General features: G+C 42.7%; 1 protein-coding gene across 1 annotated transcript in view; it reads left to right on the plus strand.

Annotated features, from left to right (window-relative positions):
• PTPRM (protein tyrosine phosphatase receptor type M) overlaps positions 1 to 19,809 on the plus strand; it is a 763,379-nt gene that overhangs the window by 514,763 nt on the left and 228,807 nt on the right. The window contains exon 15 of the mRNA XM_057526667.1: positions 13,166 to 13,298. Coding sequence (XP_057382650.1) covers positions 13,166 to 13,298 — 133 coding nt within the window. The remainder of the gene's footprint in view (positions 1 to 13,165; positions 13,299 to 19,809) is intronic.

The raw sequence follows: 19,809 nt of genomic DNA on the forward strand, positions 1-19,809 counted from the left end.
GGATCATCTTCAAAGCCACACTTCCTAGGGCCATTTTCAAACATGTCAGACAGGAATCTGGGCCTGGATTTAACAGGGCAGTTCTCAGGGAAACTCTGGGTCCCAGTGCACAATTCAGAAAGTATTTGCTTTAGATAAAAGGTAGTGAGCTCAGGTCCAGACTTCTTGGGCAAATCTCTTAAACTCCAAAACTCAGCTTCCATATCTGTAAAACGTGAGAATACTATTTCTTAACCTCACAGGGGGCGGTGGGAGAATTAATACAATAACATATGTAAAGGACCTCTCACAAAGCTGGCTGGGGGTCAATGCAGAGGAGTTGGCAGTTGCTGGTAACTTATTTTGTGGCTTTGTTGTTTGTTGTTGTCCTGATAGAGGATTGTTTATGGCTGTTAGGGCTTTCAAGAGACCAACGTAATTAATGCAGGCCACTGCCCCTCCCAAGCTTGAATGCTAACCCCGCCCTTCCTAGAGGTTCAAACTTGAACTTCCCAGAAAATGAATGGATTTCTTGATGCTAGGTAGGGTGTTATCTACACGAACAGCACGTGGCTACTGGGGTCTCCAGGAACACTGGAGCGTGAGAGCAATGTGATTATTTTATTATATGTCAGGACCTGTGATGAGTCTCCCACGGATGATATTTCCCACTCACCTGCCTTTGGCATATAAACAGCATCAGCAGGACCCAGCCTATTCTCTTGCCACTAGCAACAATGGTGATGATGCTACTGATGGAAAAAAAAAAAAAAATCACTGCATTTTCAAAGACAGCTGCTTTATTTGAAGCAGTAATAGCCCAAAGCAGTGCCTAACCTAGTGTGCACTTCCCTGTAGCCCAGCGCACGGAATAAAACGCCAGGCTTTCTTTTGTGGTCCTGGCCATTTGGGGGTTCGTTCGTTCCTTCCTCACTGTCCTTGGTTTAGATATGGACACCTCTCTTTGTGTTTGTCTCTCAATTACACCGGTTCTCAAGGGAGCACGAGACGAAGCACTTTAATAGAACTCTATTGAGAGGGATGATAGATTATCTCATTGAGTACCTTTTTCAGACACTGGGTATGACGTTGGAAAAATATAGAGCGGTTTGTAAGGGAAGGAGAAGCAACATAAGTTGTTTTCATTTAGAGGAGTGAATAACTATCTCTGAGAAACAGTCTTTGAAAATCATCCTGGCACCTGCCCGGGAATTAATAAATGGCATGTGTTCAGCACATCTATAAGAATCTCTGATGAGTTTTCCCATTTCCTCCAGTAAATATCCAAGCAATACATCACTCTAGCCATGTAATTGATGTTCAGTTTAATCTGTATAATGTACTTATTGGTATTGCTAATGATGCAGTTATTAATTATGGTTTATTATTAATTATAACAGTTTATTCAAGTTAGAGTTCTTGGTCAAAACACATTATCAGCATACCAGTTTTTTTCTGGGATTTTTGCCTAGGTGCTGTCCTTGCAGTGGTTTAATTTTGTTCTTTTTTACTCAAGATTATATCTAACTTCACAGTAAACGTGATAAAAAAAAAATTGTGGGATATTACCAATTTGGTGGGTACTTCTTTTATGTCTTTGAATAATCTCTTTAGACTTTGGCATATATTTATGTATAAATATGTGTGTGCACACACACACCCCACACCAGAGTGATTTACATGTGTCTTTTAACCAGCTTAAAGGCTTAATAAAGGGAATTTTCAGATTTCTACCTTATTTCTTCTCTGAGTAACAAGGAAGTTAGAAAATGCTTCTAAAGTAAGGTCATAGGAATGATATAACCATTTTACTAAATAAAATTACTCTTAATAATTGTAATCATATTAGCATCATCTTAGAAGTTTCTCTTTTTTTTTTTTGCTTTCTAAAAAGTCCCAGACCATTGTAATTATTCTCCAGCAGAAATTTTGACTCGTTTAAAGACTTCTAAAACAAATTTGACATATGATCATGAAGAATGGTCTACAGCTACCTAATCATTACAAGTATTAAGTTCATAACACTTTATTCTTGACAGATACTCATTTCCTGTCTCTCTGATATGTACCCAGTTAACTTTCTCATCACTGATGGATATATATCTCACTGTTTTGGTGCTGGAAATATAACATTTTGCCACTAGTATTTATTTCCATGCTCTTTCTTTCTAGTAATCTCATTTTATCATTGATGAAAGTTTGGTCAGTAAATTTACTGGCAAAGACTTTTATCTGTCATCAACATACTGAGGAAAGCCTTCTGTGCCCTGGCTAATCTCTGGCATGGTCCCTGGAGCCAAGGCTCAGATGGTCCTTCTTTCTCAGCATGTTGTCTTGATGGCCACGGAAGGTCATCCGAAGGCAGCCGCAGACCCCACTCATCTTAGTAACCCCCCGCTAAATGCCAGGGGTCAGTGGAGGAAAGACCACAAAATCGGACTTGTCTTTACACTTCTACTTTTTCCTCTTTTTTCTTTCCTTTTATACCCATCACCCTATGTCTGAGAACTTTAACGCAAATGGAAAAAGAATAGGTCGGCTGTGAAGAGAGTACAGATGAGAAAGACAGAAAAATTAAAGTGAGACTTATTGGGAGAGAGCTTTGATTCAGCATGAACTGCGGGCACATAATAAGATGCTGGGCCGGGTCATGTGAGGGCCGAAAAGTAAAACCAGCTTTGTCCCAAGGAGCGCATATTAGCGTGTAATATAAAGGACTTACCAAAATAACTGAACTCAAGGTTGAAAATAGTCAAGAGGGGTGAAAAGAAGGTGCTATAGCAGTTCAGTAGGAGAGAGAACACTTCCTTCAAAGGCACAGGAACAGTGCTGGGCTAGGTGGCCTTTGAAGGACGGGTAGGATTGAACCTATGAAATGTGAGTAGGGATGGGTCCATGGAGAAGGAGTGGCAGGGCCAAAGGGGAAATGTTGCATGTGGGGGGGGTGGGGGAGACTGAGCATCTCCATTTGGTTGGAACCCAGGTAGATGCAGGAAGGTAGAGAGAGAAGAGGCATAAAGTTAAGAAAGGGGCTGGGAGCCGGTTCATAGGAGGCCTGGCTACCTTTTGAAATCAGCATTAGGAGGCTTTTGGGTTTTTTGTTTCGCTTTTTAAATGAAAGAATGGCATAATTAGGGCTCTTCTTTAGGAAGATCAGTATGGCTGGAGTGTCTAAGAGGCCAGCTGGGATGTCTCCTTAGGAGTCAAGAGCAAAATCCAGAAGAGAAATAAACCAGGTCCATGGCAGTGGGCAAGGAGATGAAGAAAGTATAGCGTTTTTTGCATTTTTAGACATTGGGCAGGGAGGTAAACTGACCTAATGTCAGGTGACTGTTCTTCAACCTGAGGATAGAGTAAATAAATCTCCTTTGTAATATATTTCTTTTTTATGTGCTGAGGGTCAAAATGTCCTTTCTGGACAACCAAATTCATTTCCTTGCTCTGAATTTGATTAAGTACATGCCACATTCTAGGCACCAAGGATACAGAGAGGGAAAAGGGGCAGCTTTTCTCTGCAGGAACATGGACTCCTGCCTTTGTTTAAGCCTATACATTCAAAAGCATTCCACTCACGTACACAGATGGCACATGGTCAACGTCCTCTTTTAAAACTCCCCCTCTGGGGCTTCCCTGGTGGCGCAGTTGTTAAAAGTCCGCCTGCCAATGCAGGGGACACGGATTCGAGCCCTGGTCCGGGAGGATCCCACGTGCCGCGGAGCAGCTAAGCCCGTGCGTGTACCACAACTACTGAGCCCGCGAGCCACAAGTACTGAAGCCCACGTGCCTAGAGCCCGTGCTCTGCAACAAGAGAAGCCACTGCAATGAGAAGCCTGTGCACTGCAACGAAGAGTAGCCCCCGCTCGACGCAACCAGAGAAAAACCCGCGCGCAGCAACGAAGACCCAATGCAGCCAAAAATAAAAATAAATAAATTTACTTAAAAAAAAAAAAAAAACAACTTCTGTGTTTTAAGACTTTCGTTCAGGAAAGACTTATCAGGTGACCACTAGGTTACAGACATCGGGTTAACGCTTACAAGTCACAAGTGGGTGAGAAATAGTACTTCCTCTTGGGAAGCTCCAGACCAGCCGTGGCACCTGCTGGTCCGTCCTTGGTTAGATAAGTGCCCTTTGCCTTTTATCACAGTCCTTCTTTTCTACCCTGCCGATCATGTGTGTTTCTTTTCTTTGATTCCCTTTCAGCCTTGACCAGCGCACTGTGCACTGGAAGGATCGCATGCATGCCACTCCTCTGGTCCAGTTCAGAACCACAGTGATCCGGCCTCTCTTGCCTGGACTTAGGCCTGGGGCGTCCTTAGCCCTCATCTATTTGTCTTATTTTTCTTGCAGGATTTTAACTTCCTTATGGCATTGTTCTGCACTTTGATTTATCTTCATTCTTTTGTTAGGCTCTCCTCTTTACAACTGGTCATGATGATTTAAGCTGGAGTCTTGTCCTCCAGAATGTCAGCCATAACCACCCGAGTGATTACTGTGTTCCTGGGGGAAGTGGAGATGCAGTGAATCCCGAGGGCTTCAGGGTCACACCGGGATCCCAAGTGTAGCGCCCACCCCCACCCCATCCCCACTCTCACGTCCCTTCTCACTGGCTTGAGACAATCTCCTCTTCCTGACTGCTTCTGCTGCCTCGGTTTCCCCATTTGTAAAATGGCATTAATTATACCTCATGGTGTGATGTTACATAAAGGTTACGTAAGATACCTGGCTCACAAAGTAGGTGTTCACGAAGATCAGCCTTCTTCCTTTCCATCTAACTTAGTAGCACCTGGGCAGTTGATCAGCATACTTTAAATTCCTTTACAATTAAGAACACTTTCCAATCCCTACTAACTCTGGGTGATCATATAACCAGGGTTTGATTCCACCAGGTTTGCCTTTTCATTGTGTCAAAGGATCTTTTAAAATAGTGCAATGAAGGACATTGGCTAAATGATAAAGTAAGATATTAATATATTAGGAGGTATTTTATAAACAACCACCCAATTAAGTATTTTTCCCATTTTGCCATAGTCTGTGAAAACCTTCCTCAAAGATATTTAGGACCAGTGGTTCTCCGGTTGGATTTTTCCTTATGTCGTGTAGAGCATTACCTAGGGCGGAACATACAGATTCCTGGGTCCGACCTCAGACCTTCCATCCGGAGTCCCTGGGAAACCCAGCCGTCTGCATATTCAAAAGCTCTTGGAATGATCCTTAAAGTCTCTGTAATTAGAGAACTTCTGTTCTAAAATATATTAACAGAATGATACAACTAACGTAAGCCTTATTTCTTAAATAACTTCATTGTTTGAGGAAAACTATATGCTTAGTAAATGAGAGTCAGGGGATGATGTGACCCCACTCTCTGCTGAGACCCCAGGAATCCTCAGTACGTCTCTAAGGGTCACTTTTTGTGTGTGTGGCTCATTGGCCTGTAAAAAGACATGTCACAATTCTGCAGGCAGTTTGCTACACCCTGTACACTTTTTGAACCTCAGAAATACGGATTTTTCTAGCAAGGACATAGAATTTATTAGGTACACTTAACTTTTTGATAAGAGAGTGAATGACCAATTTCAAGCAGCAGAAAAAGCTGCAAGGGTCTTTTGCAAACAGTTACTGCTTTGTGCAGGATGCTGTGTGATCCTTTCTCCCACATAAATGATTTTTAAGAGCTAAACGTAAGCGTGACCCAAGACACAAAGTGTGGAAAAAATGTCAGGGACAGTTGATTTTTATTTTAACGCCTTCAAAGTTTAGTTTCAAACAAGCTGTTGGAAATGTCCACTCTTAACTGATAACATCCTCAAAATCACCCACTCACATTTCCTTTATTGATTATTCAGTTCATATGAAAGGCGAACACAGTTGATGCCTTCTTATTGACAAGCTGTTCACTCATTTTATTACTTGACAGTGATTTGAGAAATGCAGATGGAAAAAATAAAGCCATTTCATCAGACCAGTAATGGCACTAATAATTCTCTGGAAACTTCCAGAAAGTAAGTTATAAGGGTTTTATCATCTTACCCACAGGCTGTAGGCCCCATCAATAAATGAGAGCAGTAACTGTCATGAAATTAGAACAAAAATAAAAAAGTAGATTAATTTTTTAGAGATGGTATATATCAAACAATCTAGCATCTCAGTTTTATATGAAAAATTATGTTTCTGATTATTACTTGTACGTCATACCTGCCCTGCATGCCCTACGGTGGAAATGAGGTACAAAGGAAGAACGATAAATTCAAAAGCATAATCAGGTTACAAATAATACATAAAGTGTGAGTGGAGATTATTCCAGGGGTACTGACTGACTTTGCATTCCCAGAAAGAGAAACAATGATGTACAATTTAAATGAAAAATCTTGGAGATGTTTTGTGATTATATATAATGTTAAGGTTCAGCTGGAAAAACCAAACAGAGATGGCAAGGAATTCTGATTTTCTGAGCAGCAAGACATGAAAGAACTGACAGTAATCTTTAAAACCAGGGTGTTGCTATTTTTAAGACAAAGAAAAGACCTCTGCAAAAGGTGAAAAATAACTGTGAAAATTATTTGAAATAGATTCTCTATTCCATAAAGTCATAAAAATGCTAGTCCAAAGTGGCTGAGGCTTCCCCGATGGATATTTTAGAATATCTTTGGGGACCAGTGCTCTTTTTTGTTTGTTTGTTTGTTTTAAATTGGCTTACCAGAGCAAGGCTTTTTTTTTTTTAATGAATTGACATGTTTTTATTTATTTATTTATTTTTGGCTGTGTTGGGTCTTGGTTTCTGTGCGAGGGCTTTCTCTAGTTGCGGCAAGTGGGGGCCACTCTTCATCGCGGTGCGCGGGCCTCTCACTATCGCGGCCCCTCCCGTTGCGGGGCACAGGCTCCAGACGTGCAGGCTCAGTAGTTGTGGCTCACGGGCCTAGTTGCTCCGCGGCATGTGGGATCTTCCCAGACCAGGGCTCAAACCCGTGTCCCCTGCATTAGCAGGCAGATTCTCAACCACTGCGCCACCAGGGAAGCCCCGACCAGTACTCTTTGAAACACACTCAGAGAAACAATATTCTTACATGTTTCCACAGCTTCCATTTTGTTTTTTCTCATAAGGTTTCTCAACCTCCTGTTTCTCTTTTCAGCAGCTTCCCATGGTTGCTGTCCCCCGACTCTTTTCTCTCTTTCCTCCCTCAAATACCAGAGGTGGAATTTCGGTATTTGGTTTTGCATGTTGTGAGAATGAAGTATTTTGTTGTTTGAATTCAGTGCAAACGTTGAACCCAAACACCAGTTCCCCCATCAGGAAGCGGGCCAGGTATTTCCATGAGTGGCACCGACATCCACCCAGTGCCTGGCGCTCTTAGACCGGAGGGCACTGTGTGCAGCCAGTGGGGTGCCTTCCGTTGAGTCCCTGCATCCTTGCAGTTCCCATCACCCACTTGGACCAGACATTGGAGGCCCCTGGCCTGGGTGAGGCAGTAGCCTTCATTGCTCTCCAAAGGGAACGTCCTTCTTTCCTCCAGTTGGGTTTTGAAGCTCACCCGTGGCACCTGTCGTGGCCTCTTGCATCGGGCACGGAAGGCTGAGGTGTCAGTCGTCTTGCTCATCTCGAGTCCCCTGCAGAGCCTCTTTACAGGACCTGGAGCATAAAAGGAGCTGTTTATTTGAAGACTGTGAAAACCAAGATCGGCCGCGTCACAGGGATGGGCATAGGATGGCTCGGGCAAGCGTCCCTTCCCTGTGTCCATCCCAGCGATGCTCCCGCCTCTGACGGACTCACTCTCAGTGTCCATCCCACCTGCTCACTGGGATGGAACTCGGAGCAGAGCCCCTCTTTGCCTTTTCTCCTCCTCCTCCTCCCCTTCTTCATCTGGTTGTGAGGAGGGAAGAGGGGGCCCAGCTCTGTGCTCCTGGATAAACCTGCAACCCCACCTAACCCGCCCATATCCGTCGCCGTCCGCCTTGAGATCGTCAGGATTCATGTCATGAGGCCCTTTTTCTCAAGGAGCCCGGCTGTCCACCTCCCCCTTCTTCCCCTAGACCTTCGCCCCCTTACCTCTCTGTACAACTCTCTCCAGGCCCATCCCTTCCGGCCCCTTCAAGGTCACTGCTCCAGCAGCCATCTCCTTTCCCTCCTGCGTCATCAACCTTTCCCTCTCTCGGGGACCGTACGCATCACCATTCAGAATGCCCTGATTTCTCGCATCTTAAGGAAGAGAGCGTCCCTGGATCCCCACACCCGCCCTGGCTCCGTAGTGATGCTCCCTTTCTGCCTGTATCACACTGACTCCCTCCTCCTCCTCGCCGATTTCCCTCCTGCCCCCTCCCTCAATCTGCCATTCCTTTTTGTCTCCATTACTGGTCCCTCCTCGTGACGCACCGTCTCTCTTCACCTCCCAGGTGCCCTCCTGAGTCTCGTGGCTTTAAAGACCATCGTTTTGCTGGCAGCCCCCCAAATGTTCACCCCACGTCTAGACCTCTCCCCTTTATGCCCCACAGCCTACTTGAGATACTAGACACCCAAAGGGGATCTCAAAACTAACTTGTCCAAAACCAAATTCCTGATTTCCCCACCTACCCTTCCACATCTGCCCCTCCAAGTCCTCTGCATCCCAGGACATGGTAACCCCATCTTTCCAGTCACTCCTGCCAGAAACCTGGATGTTGTATCAACACACCCTCCATCCAGTTCATGGACAGATAATGATGGCTGGACCGTCAAAATAGATCTCAAGTGTGACCATGTCTCACAACCTCCACTGCCATCTTATTCCAGACCATCCTAATCTCTTGTGTGGATTATCGCAATAACCTCATAACTGACATACCTGTTTTCACTATTGACCCCCAACGGTCTGTTCTAAACACTGCCACCAGTGACCCTGGTGATCCTGCGTGATCCTGTTGAAAGCTAAGCCAGGTCACATCCCTCTTCCACTTTGAATCCCTCCGTGGCTCCCATCCCATGCAAAGGAAAAGCAAAGTCCTTCCAGATTCTCTTGAGGTGCCCCCAAGTCTGTCATTGTGCCCCCCACTTTCCCCGGCATATCCACTCCAGTCACACCTCAGTGTTTCACAGCCTCGTCTTGTAGCTTTAAACTTTTTCTTCCCACTGTCCTCCCTGGATGTCAGCATATCTCACACCCCTTCCTCTTTCTGGTCTCTGCTCACATGTTATTTCTCAGTAATTCTTCTCTGATAGCCCATCTCAGAGCTCAGCAGCAGCTTCCCTGCCCTGCCATCCCCACCCCACACGGGTTCCTCTGTAGCACGAGCACCGATTGACAACCTGCACAGTATCGTTTACCTCTGGGTCTGTGTCCCACAGAAATCTAATTTCCACAAGGAGAGAGGCTTTTGTTTTACCCACGTGCTCGCTGCTGTGTTTCTAGAACAGTGCACGACACATCGTTGGATGTGCAATAAACTCTTGATGTATAAATGGAGAATATTACTGATTTCCCCCACAGTCAAGGGCAGCCAGCCCTAGTCACCATCGTGCAGAGGTTCTGGGTAGCCACGCCCCCTCCCTTCCCTCTAGAAAGGCTTTCCGTTTGCTCAGGAGAGGAAGACCTGGCCCTGGGGCTCAGCCACTCCAGGCAGCGGTGATGCCTCCGTGTCCTTCTGGGCTGGTGTCCGTGGGTCTTCGGGGGAAATTTATGCAGCCTGTTCAGTGGCCAGAACTGGGCCCAGACCCTCGAGCCAGTGGCTGAGTACATCCAGTTCTCAGCCTGAGAGCTGCTGTTACTGAATTTAACGTCCAACCCTGGACCAAGACGGACTGTTTCCTGCCAGGTTAAAAACCAGCCAAACACTGCATTGGCTAATTGCTCCCTTTCTTTTGAGAGTTTTCACGTTAGACATTATATCTGAAACCTTAAATAATGCAGGTTCACTGGAATACCATCCTTTTTTAAAAAAAAAAAAAAAACTTCTTTTGGTCATTGAAACAAAACAACACGCCCGGAGCTGTCACTGGGAGTCAGCAGCGTGGGCATCTGTGGAGATGATGTTCATTCTCCTTCCCCCTGAAATATTTAGCTTATTTATCATTTTAATGAATACGTCCACTGTGATAATGCCCACTGTGAAATGCATTTCACTGTGAAATGCATACATTTGAATTTATTCTCTTTAAAAGGAGCTACATGTGCAGTAACCTCTAAGCACGATGCACAGTAGAAGAGAATAAAAGCACCTTTCCATGAAGAATTAGAATTTATACCAAGAAAAAAAGAATAAAAGTTTATACCATTAGAAACCCGGCAAGAAAATAACAAAACAGAGGGGAAAATATTATAACAACTCTTTTGCCAAGCAGTTTGTAAATTACACTCTTACGTTCATAGATTTGGGTAAAGGGGGAAAAAAACAAGCTATCAGTTGCAACCACATTCTGTCACAAATTATCCTCTGTCTGAGGCTGACTGACAGCTCACAAGCACATGTTTCCAAAGCAAGAAACGGGGAGAGAAGAGCATCCTGTGGGGGAAGGATGGAAGGATGCCCATCTCAGGCCGGGATGGAGGGCAGAGCACACGGAGATGGCAGGGATGGTGTGTCCCTGAGGGAACCTGCAGTGAATAACACACCTTCGCGAGATTATCCCGGGGTCTTGACTCATTTCAGCCCAACTTGTGTTTCCCCAGAGTAGTCCTAAACCCGGACACCTGAACCAGCCCCTTCACCCAGGCCCCACCACGGTGAGCCGGTGGCCGTACCTTTCAGGTAAAGGGAGGGTCGCGCACAGACCTGCAGGGCAGCCCTCCTCACGTTTTTTCAGTTGCTCCCCCATTTTGCATGATTGCTGCCATGGTTACCTTGCAACTGTGTCCCACAGAGGTTGAACATTTCATTTTCTTGACCTGCAACGTGAAATGAGTTAAAAGTAGGTGCTAAAGAATGATGATCCTGACCTTCGCTGGCTGCATAACAATGTGCTTGCCTGCTTCCTGCAGGGAATGAGGGGCTGCAGGGCTGATCTCTTTCCCTGACCCAAGGATGGGTAGGATCACTCCTCACTTCTCAGAGAGCTTAGGAAAAAGACTAAAGCACAACGTAACTAGTCGTTTAGGTAACAGGAGCAAACGTGTGACCATTAACAGGACGCTCTTCTCTTAATGGAGTGTTTACAATGTATGAGTTGAATCCTTGTAATTTTTTAAATTTAAATTTTTAAGCCAAACCCAGTTTTTCTAAATAATTTCTTCCCCAAGTGTTGTATTTACTGGAATAACTTAGTTACAAAAAACTTAGAGAATCATTTATTTAGAAAATGTATCTGGAGAACTTGCATTCTATCCCTAGTGAGATAAATGGAATGGTCCCCAATATGCCAGCATTTGGAAGAATAAAACCAATTAGATTTTATTTTTTTAAGTTAAATTTTCAAATTGGGTAATAAAAAAATCAAAATTGAAAGCCATTGGACTTTTTGTCAGTTTTGTGAATTTGAAATATGTTATTTTTACATGAATGGCTTTTTTCACCTTTTATTCATTTTTTAAAACATACACAATGTTTAAATTTTTCTTAGCAGTTTATTCAAAGTAACAATATCCTCCAAACCTACCACTTGGCTGTATGTTCCAGTGGCCTATTGGAGTGGTATACTTCAGATGTTATTACAATAAAAAACAGTAAATATTTTCAAGGTTCATTTGGACAACTGTTTGAGGGATATTCTTTCAAACAAAATAGCAGGACTTCCTCCTGAAGTGGTCAGAAATAAAAATGGCCTGTAAAGAGTCATTATATCCGGAAGGGTTTGTATTTAATAAGGTGTGATTTTTCACATCCCCACTGCTCTCCTTGCAACCGTCGCTTTGATTGGAAAGTACACGTCGGGTGGAAACTCAGGTGATCGTGGCCCTCCGTCTCCTGCCTTGTGTTTCTCCCCTGATCTTGACCAACTCCGTCTGTCTGATGGCCACGGCCATGTTCAGGGTGCAGAGTCTCATATAAAATCTTAATATGAATAACTTTTGAAAGAAACATTTATATGTTCCAGTGGAAACAGATGGAAAGTTGCAGCTTGACACCCTGCTTCTCTGTGATGACTCATCTTAGACTAAGCCCTGCCTGGAGTGCACAGGAGACAGTGATGGTTAAGTTTTTCAAGAGTCAGATGAAGCATGAATGCAAAACCTAGTGGAAGAGTAGAAAGGGCTGGTACCATAGTCAGTGTTGATTTCATTTTTACCAACAAAAGCAAGAAGAAAATTCTAACGTGAGAAATTTGGACATAAAATTCCTACTTTCCCAATGACCTGTCTCCCTAGGGAGGGAACGTGATGGCTCAGATGCCAAGGACTGTCGTGTTCTGATTAAAAAGGGAGAAGCCCTTCCAAAGTGGATTCTGTTTAGTGAATTGAACATTACAGTCCTAATATTTTTCATCCTGAACTCATTTAGCAGAGGAAATGGATATTTCATCAGACACAGATTTGACATTCCATCACATTATACTGTAAACAGGACAGATAGTGTTTTGAAAATGGGAAAGCAGGAGAGCTAAGACAGTGGCCAATGGAAGGCCCTGGTTATCTCATTTAAACAGATACGAAATGTGGGTGCCAGTAGTGTGATCATCGGCTGCTTCCCACTTTGTGAATAAATTGCTTAGAAGGAGTCTTTTGCCTACCAGATGTGACCTAGATTTAGATTTTCAAAGGCAGGGGGGAAAAGAATCTCTATTGTGTTAAAAAACAATTGCTGGTAAAATGCACAGTAAGTGAGCTTATCTCTCTTCTCCAGGTGTTTGGGCTAATATTGTTATGGAATTACTGCTTCATTTATGAAAAATAATTGGGGGAAATGTTCCAGCAAATCAACTTTGGATAAAGGCTGAGGATGTCTATTGTGTTGTTAGCAAGTTTCTAAAAGGCAGAAAGATCAGGGAGCCCATAGAGATAATAAATATATTTTAAAAACTGTGTTTGAGAAGAGTCTCTTATAAAAGGGTCAGGTGTGGGTGTGCTTTCCAACTTGTGTTGGGATTTAGTGAAATATGGAAGAACAATGCGAACAATTACATTCCTTTCAGCGCCTGTGAAAGCCGTTGAAAAAAATCAAAGCTCGTCTGTCTGCTAGCTCTGATAAGTCTTATGACTCTGTTAAATGCAGCAAAATTTTAAAAAGCTAACATTTTTATTCTCCCTTACCCACCGTGTCGTCTTTCTCGTTTCCTCTCCCCTTCAGGAGCTGCCACTCCAAAACCAGTCCCAGAACCCGAGAAACAAACAGACCACACAGTCAAGATCGCAGGAGTCATCGCTGGCATCTTGCTGTTCGTGATTATATTTCTTGGAGTCGTGTTGGTCATGAAGAAAAGGTGAGCTCCTGGCCATTGCCACCCATATGCTCCTGGCCCGCTGTTTGCCGAGAGGCTTCTTGTGTGTGAAAATATTCAGTTACTCTTTTGGCTTTGATGACCAAGATACATCTGTGGCTCTGGTTGTTCCTATTTTGCATCATAAAGCAGTCAAGGTTATGGGACAAAATTTAGAGTACATGGCTATGATTTTGTGTAAATATGCAGTTTCTCATGCTGGGTCAACATAAGGATCATGTGTCTTCCCACGAGTTGGTACATAAAACTTGGCAGAATCAGTAAAATCATTTATTCACCAGGAAATGTTTAGTATTTACTACCAACAGACTAGGTCTTGAGGATATGAGAAAAAAGACTTCTCCTTCTCATTATCTTGAAGATTATGGCGATGACAGAATTTATTGGGCCCATGTTATGTGCAGGCACCATGTTAATATCCCATGAGAAAGGGACTCTCAGAAAGCAGCTGGACAGCAACGCAGGGCATGGACACATAAGGACAAGAATGGTAGCATGTTGGATGTTATAAGGTTGCCCTGTTTGGCCAGGGGTGGTCAGAGAAGGAGAAAAACAGATATGGCTATAATAAGCAATCTTCACCTCTAATACGTGAAAAATAGGCAGTGTCTTTTGTCTTGTGGAAGTGAGTGAAAGCTTGCTTAATAATACAATGTTCAGTTTATATAGGGATGATCAACATAAAATATAGACAGCAAGAAGTGAAAAGACAGATTGTCCCTTTTTTTTAATTAATTAATTAATTTATTATTATTATTTTTTAATTTATTTATGGCTGTGTTGGGTCTTCGTTTCTGTGCGAGGGCTTTAGTTGCGGCAAGTGGGGGTTCATCGCGGTGCGCGGGCCTCTCACTATCGCAGCCTCTCTTGTTGCGGAGCACAGGCTCCAGACACGCAGGCTCAGTAGTTGTGGCACGCGGGCCCAGCTGCTCCACGGCATGTGGGATCTTCCCAGACCAGGGCTCGAACCCGTGTCCCCTGCATTGGCAGGCAGATTCTCAACCACTGCGCCACCAGGGAAGCCCCAGATTGTCCCGTGTTTATGTAGTTTAAAAACAATTATAAACAACAGGGTCCTATGTCTAGCACAGGGAACTGTATTCAGTATGCTGTGATAAACCATAATGGAAAAGAATATGAGAAAGAATATGTATATATATGTATAATTGAATCACTGTGCTGTATACCTGAAACTAACACAACATTGTACATCAACTAGACTTCAAGTTAAAGAAAAGATTTTTTAAAATTATGGAGTGTGAGTAAGGTTACGGATGATAGGAGGTGAGGACAGAGGGGTCGGCAAAACCAGGTCTTGGAGGTCTTGTCTGGTCATCTAAGGAGCTGGACCTGGTCGCAAAATCCACTGGTGGCATTTAAGCAGGTAGTAATGTGATGTGCTTTTGCTCTTAGAAAGATCACTCTGATGTTAGGGTTGAGGCCAGCAAGGAGAGAAAAAGGCTGGAGTTAGGAAGACCAGCAACTTCAGAAACATAAGGAGCTACGTTGTAGTAGCCGTTTGGAGGCCTATCTGAGGGAGATGGAGCAAAATAGAAAGAACCTCATTGCTGCCGTGGCAGTTGGTGGGGGTATTGCCACTCCCCAAATGTGGAATGTGTAGGAGGTGGGACATGTGGAGCGTGAAGACGGGGAGCTCAGCTCTGCACTTTCTAAGTTCACTCTTCCTGTAACGTGGAGTAGACATGACCACTGAGCAGTCAGATATGCTGGTGTGGACCAGAAAGAGTACTTTCCACAGTCAGAGTCATCCATCCACGTACGTCCGGCTGAAGCTGGGGCTGGGACGAGGGCACTTAGAGCTACTGTCAAGTCAGAAGGAGGTCAAGGATGAAGGTAAACCCTTGGGTCACAGCGATATTTAAGGGGGGAGTTAATATCCAAATGTGTATACATACATATACATCTTTCCTTGCTTCTTCCTTCGTTTTCTGGTAACTGGTCTAGTTAGGCCTTAGGACAAACAGCTGCTCTGTCCCAGCTCATATGTGACTAATTGGTCCCCATCATTTCAGCTCCTCCTCCCCACTTGTCATCCATACTTTCTTCCTTTCTCTTTGCTCACACATTGTTTAATTTCTCTCCATTTTTTAAATCTTTTTTCTTGTGTTGAGAACTTTCATGATCTACTCTCCTAGCTACTTTCAAATATACAGCGCTATAGTGTGGTGTATATGTAGTGTTACTAGTATAGTGATATTAACTATAGACACTGAGCTGTACATCCCATCCCCAGGACTTGTTTATCTTATAACGGGAAGCCTCCTCCTCCTTTTTCATTTCTCGTTTCTCTAGCTTTCTTTTCTTTACCCTTCTCTGCTTCTCTAGCTGTCAGTCTCTTTATTTCTTTCTCCCTTCACATCTCTATCTTTTTTCTTCCTTCTTCTTCTCCGTCACCTCTCATACACTTTTTCCTGGATGTGCTTTTTCTCTCCCCACCTCGGTGTTTATGTGGAAAGCTTAGCTTTAGTACCAGTGGTTGGTACTTTTTTTTTTTTTAAATATGATCCAGTACAAATTCTCAGCAGCACTAGGCCCTTGTACGCCTGGATATTCAAACTAAACATTTTGGAGAGTTGATTTTTAGTTGTGGGAATTTGTTGGATTTTTGTGTCATCTGGCAAGTTCTCTGTGAGGAATAGCCTGAAACTACAAATCCAGTTGCCCTCGTGACCTTAGCTAAATGTTAATTCATCCTCCAAGGGTCTGTTTCTGCAGGAGTAATTCATTATTCTACCTTGGACTCTCAGGCAGTCATGGAGGTTGTGTTATAAATTATGCATTTGAAGAAATTGCCTATGGTAACATATGGCCTTGATACAACTTTAGACTAAATTCCAGTGACTCATATCAAATTTACATGATTATTTACTAGATAATAACCTTAACAGGGTTATTTTCACAGCATGTGCCACTTGTGTATTTGCTTTTTCTGAAATATAGAATATGCTCCCTTGTAAGGCAAATTTGCCAATATACTATGCCTCTAAGTACAAAACTTGTAAGATTTTGACCTGAAGAGTCATGTGGTCCAAACTGTCGTATTTAATAGAAATTCTAAAAACTTCTAATTGTTCAGGGTTTTCTCCCAAAATTTGAGTCTAAATTTTAAAAGTTGTATTTTTAAACAGAACCGTTAAAATATGATAGTAATCATGAGTAAGTGGCTGAAGAGTTATTGATACATAACAAGCTACAGTGTTTGGTTAGCAACAGGGAGTTTAGATTTGGAATTCCTAGACCTGTGTTTTAACTAATTTTGTGATTCTGACCTTCTCCGGGCCTTAGTTCCTTCATCTTTAAGTTGAGCAAATTGCACTCCCCGATCTCTGAAGTCCCCCCAAACTCTCTGGTTTTCTGTTACGCGGCAGCCAATGGTGACACGACTACGCAGTTGCTGTCCTGCAAGTGCAGTGGGGGCTCCTTACTCTGTCTCATGCTGTAAACATACACAGTTGCTTCTCCAAAGCTTGCTTTGTGCAGCAGATTCAGGTCTCCGCGTGTTGGCCGGTGAGGGGTTCATCTTTTAGCCACGCATTTACCATTGTCACACAGGAGGCACTCGGTTAAAAGGCGAGCAGTGGGGAGATGTAATGAGAGAAGGAGGGTGAACAGGAAAGAGCTGGCTTTCAGTGTAGTGCTAGGTCGTGTTTGCTTGTTCGAGCCTGTGCTAATCAAACTTGCAGGCCCACTGCTGCCCGGGCTAGACTCTGGGTCGCCAATGCGAGCACATGCCATTGGTCATAAGGACATCCTGGGCCCAAGAGAAAGTGTGGGTGAAGCAAATGCATCCGTAGTTCTGGAATTACAATTGGAAGTCTGTCCTGCCGGGGAAAAGTCAGTAGTGACCGTCTGGGTGGGTCAGCGTGCCAGGCCACGTGGGCCTGAGCTCTTTGGAGGAGGGACAGCAAATTTCACTGGGAGACATTGCCAGTTATTAGCTTAACTAAGATCGTGTGGGCTTCTGAAGGCTCAGCCTTCTCTAAAAATTAGTTGCTGGAATAGAACCTGTAAAATCTGTTCAACTCATACTAACTCATGGAATCCTTTCACACCTAGGCCATAATGACTGAAAACTGAGATGACCTTCAGTTTTATTTGGCTATAATGTTTTACAAACCTATCACAAATTAGACTAGTTGTTACCTGTTTGTGAATATTAATACATTTGAGCCTTGCCTAGACTAATACAATACAAAACCTGCTTTTCCTTAAAACCTTTTACAAAACCTTTCCATGTATTTGTATCTTATTCTTTAAGAAAGCAATTTCTTATTACTTTCCCCTTCCCAGAAGTATGTGTTCTTCTGAGGGTGCAGTGTTTTGACGCAGCAAATGTTAAGAAAGGGTGTTGAGATGAATAGCTATGAAATAAAAGTTTCATGCAGAGTCACGTGACAACACACTCTCAAAATTAATATAAAATAAGTTGAGTAGCAGATACTTAGTTTTTATCATTTTCATCCCTGTATAATTAAATTTATTTGTATAAATGAAAATGCCTGCATTTTCAACATTTTTCATAAGGAATAATTTATCTCAATAACATGTTTGACAGAATTTAGTATACAAGCACCATCTATTTTACCCTGATTAATTATATTTACTATTGTTTCTAAAATTGCTATAGATCTTTTAGAAATTTGAGAACATTTGTATCAATTACAGTAATATTTCTGTCTCGGTCATTGTGGTAAATAGAAATTACAGAAGTTGTGACTAAACGGAAATCATTAAAGAGATACACATTCTTGCTCAAAATAGCAAATGTTAGTTATTCTACTTCATGAACACCTGTTATAGGTAAATGTGACTATTTTCATCCTCCAGCACCATACCTCTATCTCCTTCCCATAAAGCTTTTTAACAGATGTACATTTTGCAAAAGCAGCCTATATCATTGAATATTTAACACCTTTCTATTATATTTTAAAAACACTGGAACTACCAAGATAAAAAAGTTCAATAACATAGGAAGAGTATCTGAAAACATGAAACAAAAAAGATAAGGGAAAATGTCTGTTGAAAGCCCTCTTTTCAAAGAGACGCCTACAGCATGTGAGTGGAGGTAAGTCGACATTAACTGTTCCCCCACTAGAGCGGTTGACACTTGACATAGGAAAATTTTTTCCACTACAGTTAAGTGTGAGTTACATGTGAAAAATGTCTTAAGTCTGGATGCTTTATCTGAAGTCCTATTTCAAAATCACATTTTCTGAAAGTGCATTGAGAAAGTCACATCTAGACATGTCTTTGTGGTTATTTAGAATATGTGTACTTGATATGTAGCTGTGTAAATAATAATCAGATGCTGAGACTTTTCTACTCTAGCACATGCTTTTGGCATATGTGAAACAGGATACATGTGTTCACAAATAGGTCCGGAAGTGCCCTCCTAATCAATCAATCAGCTAGTGTCCTTCAGTTTCCTAGATGATAATTGAGTGGGCTCCTTGTTCAGCGGTAAATTAAATTGACCTTTTTAAGGGTTCTTCTAACCTGGACTTCATATGGTTACTCTAATAGCTGCCATATTCTGACTATTTCTGGACTCAATCTAATGGTTTATTTAATTATGTTCTATTGGGGGCTCTCCGGGCCCTCTTTTTTTTTTTTTTTTTTTATCTTGTAACATTTAATAATTGCAAATATATTTATTACAATTTACAGATTAGCTAACAGTTAGACACACAAATATAATTTTAGCTATAAAGTCCCAACAAACTGGTTACATTTAAATCATTGGATCTGTAGAAGCCAATTTAGATGTCTTCTAGTCCCCTAACTTCACCTTCCTTAAATTATAAAAAAATAAAATCTGATAGTTTTGATTTCAAGTTAAAGATGACGAGATGGTGTTATCACATTTGAACACTCAGAAAAGGAAATTTTACTTGTCTGTACAAAGCCTTTCATATGCTACATTGATACTTAAAGCACCGTTGCAATACTTTTAGGTGTGTAAAATGTTCAGTTAAAACTTCCAAGGATTTTAAGACTGAAGGTTTAAAAGGAAGGTGGGAAACATAGGCACCAGTTTTTTTAGTTTATAGGAGGAGAGTGTCAGAGAATGATAAGGGCAGCCAACAGGCTTTAGACTCTCACAGACCTGTGTTCACTCCCCAGCTCCTACCTGATGGCAGCATAGATTTAGGGAAGTCACTTAACCTCTCTGAACTCAGTCTGCAAATGTGAAACATGACGATAATGATGATGATGATGATAATGTGTACGGGGGAAGTCTGAAAATCAAGTACGGGCATAGCTGGTGCTTGATAAACGATAGCCCAGAAGTTCGGAAAGCTGTTCAAGGCCACATGGGTATACGCGGCAGAGCCTGGGGTCAATCCAGGGGTGTCTGAGTGTTACCACCCCACTGGTCACAGCAGTCAAGCTCAGAGGTGCCTCTCACTCTGTAAGCCTCAGCTGCTCTTGGGTAACCAGTAGCTGGAAACACCAAATAGTCGTCGGCTTG

Source organism: Balaenoptera acutorostrata, chromosome 13 (assembly GCF_949987535.1).
Source record: "Balaenoptera acutorostrata chromosome 13, mBalAcu1.1, whole genome shotgun sequence".
NCBI lineage: Eukaryota > Metazoa > Chordata > Mammalia > Artiodactyla > Balaenopteridae > Balaenoptera > Balaenoptera acutorostrata.